The 8,056-nt window shown below is 47.0% G+C and overlaps 1 protein-coding gene across 1 annotated transcript; it reads right to left on the reverse strand.

Moving 5' to 3' along the window:
* Positions 1 to 18: 18 nt before the first annotated feature.
* On the reverse strand, positions 19 to 8,044 carry SGSH (N-sulfoglucosamine sulfohydrolase). The gene is made up of 8 exons (XM_081180901.1): positions 7,908 to 8,044; positions 6,233 to 6,393; positions 6,011 to 6,116; positions 4,184 to 4,337; positions 3,640 to 3,796; positions 3,114 to 3,195; positions 2,076 to 2,279; positions 19 to 1,210 (listed from the first exon to the last, which is right to left on the reverse strand). The coding sequence occupies exons 1-8, from the start codon at positions 8,017 to 8,019 to the stop codon at positions 651 to 653; spliced, it is 1,536 nt and encodes a 511-aa protein (XP_081037027.1). The 5' UTR covers positions 8,020 to 8,044; the 3' UTR covers positions 19 to 650.
* Between the last annotated feature and the right edge of the window lie 12 nt (positions 8,045 to 8,056).

Consider the following 8,056-nt stretch of genomic DNA (forward strand, 5'->3'; position numbering starts at 1 on the left):
AAGGGAAGGGCTATCAGCTCAATGAAGTAATCTACTGCTTTATTTGTTGGTTGAATATTCAGTAGGAGCCACATAAAAAGCTCTTTCAAACTTACTGTTTAGAATTGTCTCATAGGCCTGTAGCAGTCTGAAATTCATGGAGAGGAACTGCATGTTAGCTTTCCACCTACTGGCAGATTTTGGAGTTGGGTGCTTTTAAGTGACTCCACCATTTGCAAACCTCTTGAGAAGACTGTACGGTGTATTCTCCTAAATTTTTCAACCGGATCTAGGCCTAACACATTCCTGTACACGTTCCTGCAAAAGGCACTGTTTCTGAATGTGCAAATCACAGCCTGGATGGGACCAGCCCAATTCTGTAGAGCAGCATTTGCTGGCTGTTCCATTAGGCACTTGCGACATCATTCCCTTTGGCAGCAAACATTTTGGCAGTAGGGGGCTGGCTAAGACGGTTGATATGTCTGCAGCAATTAAGAAGGCATGCACATAAGAAACCACCCTCATCTTGTTGACTCCAGCTCTTCCCACAGCTGCAAACGCAACAGTGCTTAGCTCTGCAAACTGCAAGCCTTTGCAAGTCAGAGCTTTCCTTAGCGCTGCTCATATGAATGAGGAACTAGCAGCCACCACAAAAGGGAAGAGGGGGGAAATCACAGTTCGTTATGCAGCGGTCGGCACTGGGGGCTGGGTTTATCCTCCAGGACGCCGTCGGGCACACACACCCAGGGGTCGTCCGTTTCCCACTGCCATTTCAGCAACAGCCCCCTGAGCTCCTCCAGGACCTGGGCATAGCGTGGGTCAGAAGCCAAGTTGCGGCTCTCCGTGGGGTCGAGGCTGTGGTCGTACAGCTCCCAGCGTTCCCGGTAGTAGTAGCCATGCAGCGTCTTGTTCCAGTGTGTGGGCTGCCCTGCCTGGGTCCTGTTCAGCAGGTCCTGGAATGTGGGCGACACGTAGAAGTCCTGGTCGATGGGGAAAGGCGTGCGGTTTTGCAGGTTGTGGATGAAGCGCAGGGGCCCCCGCTGCACGGCCCGCATGGGATAGTGCATGGTCACTTCGTGGAGGCTCTGGCTTGCAAACACTGTGGCCCATGCTGGCTCCAGCGATAGCGCTGGCAGCAGGGACTTCCCAGTCAGTTGCACCATCCGCTTCCCAAAGAGGCTGTAACTGGGGTACGGCACAGAGAACCAGTCCAGAATGGTGGGGGTCATGTCTACAGAGAGGAAGGGGAAACATCAAGCATCCAATAATAATAATAATAATAATAATAATAATAATAATAATAATAATAATAATAGCAACATTTATTTAAATAGCCCTGCCAATGTAGGTGGCTCAATCCCGCAATTAAAAGAAGAATTTCCTCCCCAGAGGGCGTACAATCTAAAGTGACTATGAACAACACAATAAAAATCAACAATTTAAAATGCACAATTCAACCCAGTGTAAACGGCTTTTTGTTATTGTTAAACTGCTTTAGAGATTTAATTTGCAATCCAGCAGTATGCATAGTAAATAAAACACATTTAGACTGGAAACTTTTTATGGACTTCTTGCTTGAAAGATAATGAACTTGTAATTTCTGGATTTGAAGATTGGGAAAAATATTTGAATATTTAGATGTTAAAAATGGAAAAATGAAATAAAAATTATTTTATAAAAAAATTAAGATTGGAAAAAAATATTGGCTTACAGAAAATAGAATAGTTGGGAGATTAATAGGTGAATACTATATGTAACTGAAGGACATAGAACTGGAAGTCTTTTAAAATCTTATTTTATTTTCTTTCTTCTTTTTTGTTTTTGTTCCTTTTTAGATTAGATTTTTAAAGTGTTTCTTTTGTTATGGTGTATTATAAAAATATACTTTGTATTGGGTATGAACTTTTGTATAGCTTTGGATAAGCATAAAAAATAAATGTAAATTAAAAATAAATACACAGAACAAATGAGTGCAAATGGAAGCCAGTTCGCAGTTGTCTGGACACCCCCAAAGTCTCTCCCCCACATTCAAAACCCTCCCCTACCTCACACTTCCCCGATGTCAATACAGAAGTCGATAACTCAGTGGCTCTCACCTAGCAAGCTGGCATAGGCACTGCTAACCTGTCCCCAGCGCGCGGGATGCTCAGGCGAGGAGACGAGGAGGGGTTCAGCCGTACCCGACCAGTACAGGTTAGTTCTGCCACTTGGGAAGGGGATACCGTTGTCAGAAGTGTAGATCACAAGGGTAGTGTTGCGGAAGCCGGCGTTGTTCAGCTCCTCTAGGACAAGACCAATGCCTACATGTGCCACAGAAAGAGACCTGAGGGTGCTGCGCCAAAGGCCTGTAGCCTTCACCAACAACTCCTGTCTGCACCATGAACCACTCTGATCAGATGGGAGCTTCATAGTCACCATCTAATTACAGTGGTACCTCGGGTTAAGAACTTAATTCGTTCTGGAGGTCCGTTCTTAACCTGAAACTGTTCTTAACCTGAGGTATCACTTTAGCTAGTGGGGCCTCCCGCTGCCGCCGCGCGATTTCTGTTCTCATCCTGAAGCAAAGCTCTTAACCCGAGGTACTATTTCTGGGTTAGCAGAGTCTGTAACCTGAAGCGTCTGTAACCTGAAGCGTCTGTAACCCAAAGTACCACTGTACTGGAATGAGACTTGCTTCCCCAGGTTTTCCAGCAGCCAAAAGCAGCTCATCCAGCTGCTCAGCATGAAATATTTTCACTCAGTTGGGGCAGCCAAGTCTGGATATTGCTAACCACAAATACTGAAGATACTGTAATGAAATTCATAGATATAATGTCTGGAGTCGCTTGGTGCTTTCTTTCCACTCCTCACTGGGATTTCCAGGATTTTAAAGGGCAACTTGAGCACATGTATGTAACTGGCGGTCACATGCATCCCTGTGCTGAAGAGAACTTGATTGCCACCCCTTCCTCCAGAAGGACTCCCTTAGGTCCTTAAGCACAAGAGATGCCACGCAGTATATCAAATGTGCAAAAATGCGCCAGACTCTCCCTGAAACACACCTAAGCTCTCGCTCTTGCTTCAAGAGCGCTGCATCTCCAGCCTTGCCCTCCACTCCTGCAGGCAGGATTGCTCTGATTCAATAAACACCCTACCTTGATCCATGCGCCCAGTGGTTGTGTATTGAGCTGCCAGATCCCCACGAGCAGCTGGTGTGTCCTGTACAAAATATGGGACCTGAGGGCAGAAAGGGGGAGAAAAGCAACTGTTACCAGAAGCTACATCAGGAAGGGAAACCAAGGGAATAAAGGCCCACAAAACTACCTAGAAATTGCAATGGCCATGGCTAACCTCCCTCCATTGGGCGCAAATGATCTGCTGCACAACTCCCGGTCTGGCAATGGGGAGGGCTAGAGGATGCTGCACGTGTTCCCGGCGTTTCATGGCAGAGGAGAAAAGGGCAGAATTCAATGCAGCGCTATGGAGATCGATCCATCAGCACATGCATTTCTGCTTGCCAGGCTGAACAATCTCCCTCCCCTCCCCTGTGCGCTGTTATGGGGAGGTGCACATAGAGAGGAGCCCACGTGATGGCTTCTGCTAGCTGAATCCGGCCCACGTGTTTTTACTTAATGACCTATATCCCACCCTTCCTCTTGTATCTCACATTCCATGTCTCACCTGCACTTGATCTGGGCTGTAGTGCTGGGGTTTCCAGTCTGGGATCCAGCCCATTCCAGGCTCTCCATTGCCAAATTTCTCGCAGAAGGCTCCGTACTGGGGCTGGGAGTGGCCGCAGCGGTGTGGATCGTGGAAAGCAACATACAAGAAAAAAGGCCTGCCAGTTGAAAAAGCAGGTGGTGTGAATGCACTCAAACGCCTGAGACAACATCACCTCCACCACTTTTAGCAAAAGTACTCTGGGCGTCCTCCAGCTTTGCTGAGGTTCCTCTTTCTGCTAACTGCAGCCCTCAGCCTCTGCTCCCTTCAGTTTTTCTCTGATCCTCTGTGCTGATTTTTTATCCTCCATGAAATAAACCCCACCATTTCCCCCCAAGCTCTCTTTGCTGCCTCTCAGGTTTGTGTAAATTTCCCTGCAACAAACATGTAGACTGTGACTGATGGCTGTGCATCCTTAAATTCCATTTGTGTGTGCCGGAGTGCCCTGGTCTACACAGGTAGTGATCCTGCAATGCAATACCAGCACCATTTAATGGGTTCTTACCTCTCCTCCTCCTGGCTGCGGAGGAATTTCCGAACCAGCAGCTTGATTCGGGTGATGTTCCGCCCCACCTGCAGGACAGAGCCGTTCTCCTCAGTGTAGGCAAAGTCAAAGGGATACACAGCCTCTGGCCCGACGTGTTTCTTCCCAATGATCCCTGAAGCAGACAAACGCCAGCAGTCAGATGCAATAGCAAGGAAAAGCTAATAGATCACATAAAAATCCACCAGTGCTCTGATGCACTTGGAAGCTAGTGGTTACCCTGGATCAGGCTTCCTCAACCATAGCCCTCCAGATGTTTTTGGCCTACAACTCCCATGATCCCTAGTTAGCAGGACCAGTCGTCAGGGATGATGGGAAATGTAGTCTCAAAACATCTGGAGGGCTGAGGTTGAGGAAGCCTGCCCTGGATGAATCCAACACAAAGTCTCTGTTGTCTAAGAGCTACTGGCTGCCTCCCAAGAACTGTGGTTTCCTAAAACAGCACTTCCTGCCAAGGCTCATGCTATCTCAATCCAAAATGGGAGAGATGCAAGCAAATACGGTAGCATAAATGTAGGCCTCGTTTCAGCTGGAGAGGAATGCAGGTGTATGGCCTGAATGTGGTTACTGGGTGGTGGGAGACTAGGCATCTACAGAATGCATTCCCATGTGCCAAGGCTTAGCCTCTGCTATGGAAAACAAGATTGGGGACTAAGCTCTGGAGAAGCTTGGTTCAGATTAACCTTTATTTTAAAACCAGTCTCTTTCATATATGGTATATTTGACATGGAATACATTTTGTACTTAGCATAAGTACATGCATGTAAATAGCCATATTTGTATATGTGGAAGAATTGTTACTGTGCAACAATTGCTGGTTTCTCATTTAGAATACATGAAGGTGGTGACAAAGAAGAACACTTTCCATGGATTTTAGAGAGGAACTATTTATATAGCATGCAGCACCTTCCACATACAATGCTTGCCCTGTTGGGATTTTGTACTTGGGGGTTGTATGTATCCCAGTACCAAGCATGACATGAGAAGGCTCACATCTTCTCATCTGTGCCAAGGTGAGCCAGGTTCTGAATGAAGGGGTACTCAGGGAAGACATGTATACACGTATATGCAACCTGCTTTTCTGTTGTGGGCTGAGCATGCTCCAAAACACGGATGATGAAAGTTCCTCCCCTTCCCATGATGGGAGGGCAGTCCTTGGCAGAAAAATATTGGTGAAAGCTTCGTGGTAAATAAAATAAACCCTACTGCAGCCGGCCACAGACAACCAAGCACACCTTGCCCCACAATACCTCTCACTAGCAAGGAAATGCAATATACAAACAGAAAGAGGATCTACCCAGTTGATGCTGACGCAAAACCCCACACGCACACTATACAAAAGAATACAAGCCTCCCCTTCTCTCCTTCCCTAACCTTATACTGTACTCAATACTAATGTCTCACAACAAATGTAACTGACGTGTAAGAAAGAATGTACAACCTGAAAAGAGACAAGGCATGTAGTTTTGCAAAACAAGAAAAACTTTTTTAAAAAATAAAATAAATAGAATCCTTTCTCCATCTATGTACAACCACATAACTGGGGCTAAAACTCATCAACACACATTATAAACTAGGGATTAGAGAAGCACTGCCTGCATTTTAAAAAAATGGTTTTATTGCTTCTTGTAAGTTTCATTTTCTTAGCTGATTGCAAGGCAAAAAGAACTAAAATTATTTGTGTGGTATGGAGGCTCCCTTCCCAGATTCCCTATAGAAGAAGATGAGTGGTATCTTGAGCTGCAGGTGAATTTGCAGGGAGGAATTCTCCTGCTCCCACCAGCTTACCTGTCCGAATCCCTGCCTGCCTAAGCAGCAGGGGGAGGCTCCGAACACTATCAAAGGAGTTGAAGTGATGCACATCCTGGTGCAGCCCATACATCCCATTCTGGTGCTGTAGATAAGAGAGAACCATTCACAATATGAGCAGGGCAGGCAGGAAAGGGAGTTCCAAGGTGATAGAAAAGGACTGAGCAAGCAGTTCCCTTATTGCCATCCGGCAAGTGTTACCTGAGGCAGGCCTGTGAGGATACTGGCCCGGCTTGGGGAGCAGCTGCTGACGGAGGTGAAGGCATTCCGGAAGATCAAGCTGCGCTGGGCCATTGCATCCAGGTTTGGGGTGTTGATGGCCGTGTTGTTGTACACGCCGCTCTCAAAGCCACCGTCGTCAGCTGCCATGGAAGGGTCAGAGGTCAAGCTGTGAGATCAGTGTCCCATTGCAACACCACTGTTGCCTATGAACAATGGTAGCTATGAACCAGGTAGCTGGGGGTTTGGGGGCCAGGTTCTGCAGCTCAAGCAGTGCCCAACTTCCTAACAAAACTGAATTTGTGCTGCACCCCATACTCAAGCAATTTACAGCGTGCTTCCACACAGCACCCTTTATTGCGAATGCATGCAATAACATGACACTATACTCATCAAAATCCCATCCCTGCCCTTAATCTGGATTTACCGTTTCTTTTTTTTCTTTACTTAATGGTTTTGTTTTGTTTTTTGCTAAAATGGTAAATCCAGATTAAATGAGAAGATATTATAGAACAGCATTTTGATGAGGATGAGTCATGCAGTCACAGTGGAAACGTCAACCCTGGAATCTGAGCCACCCAACAGGTCCATATGAATCAGTTTGTGGGACAAAGGAGGAACTGCAGCAGGAGAAAAAGGGGAAACGAATACCACAAATCTCACACAATCCTGGTTAATGCTGGGCCTGTATTACCAAATCCTGTAGACACACCCTCAAATTGTCCCTATTTTCCAGGGAAAGTCCAGGATTTAAAGAAGTTGATCCTGGAATGTCCCACTTTTTCTTAGGACATCCCTATTTTCTTGGAGAAATGTGAGAGGGTATGCTTTAGAGCAGGCAGGCATAGGTCCAAGCCTCTATAGGGAAGCTTTTAATGTTTAATAAGAATATTGTATTTTACTATTCTGTTGGAAGCCACCCAGAGTGGCTAGAGAAACCCAGCCAGATGAGCGGGGTATAAATAAATTATTATTATTATTATTATTATTATTATTATTATTATTATTATTATTATTATTATTATTATCACATACTGACTCACTTACGCTACCTATGGCTAAACCATAGCTGTCAACCTTCCCTTTTTTTTGCGGGAAATTCCCTTATTCCAGCGCCGTTTCCCGCTGCTATCCCGGATTGTTAGATATCCCCTAGACTGTCCCCGGGACAGGTGAGGCTGCTGATCCCTTATTTTCAAATCTGAAAGATGACAGCTATGGGCTAAACCCCAATATCTCTTAATACCCGTCTAGCTCTTCAGTGTCCACCACAAGGCCTCCCTGCCCCCCCAGCAGAACACAGGCCTATCATCTCCAGTCTGGGAACAGCTGCGCCTGTTGAATTCTGTTAACAGCACAGTAGCCCTAGCTGAAAAGAAGTTGGCAACATGGTCTGACTGGTGAACCAAGTGCCCCAACGAAGAGGGGCATGAGAAGGGAATGGTGGTTGTGGGACATATCTTAGCGCCTAGTAGTCCATACTGGGTTTGCGGGGGGGGGGCGCAAGTCCGGCCCCTCCCCGAAGTTTCCCACTTCCTTCCTCAGAGCTTTCAGGGCTATTTCCCGCGAGGGCGAACTGAGTGGGGAACAGGGGGAGGCGTGGGTTTCATCTCCAGAGAGCAGCACCCCGGCTGGGCCCCCGAATCTGCTCGCTCACCGACGATCAGCAGCACGTTGCGAGGTCTGCCCGGATCCCTCCGAGCGCAGCAGAGACCCAGAAGCAGAAACAGCAGCGGCGGCGCCCCCCATCTCTGCGCAGGCATCGACATGGCGAGACACCCGCCCAGGCCCCTTCCTCGCCGGGCA

This window comes from Podarcis bocagei (assembly GCF_964188305.1).
Source record: "Podarcis bocagei genome assembly, chromosome: 2".
Classification (NCBI taxonomy): domain Eukaryota; kingdom Metazoa; phylum Chordata; class Lepidosauria; order Squamata; family Lacertidae; genus Podarcis; species Podarcis bocagei.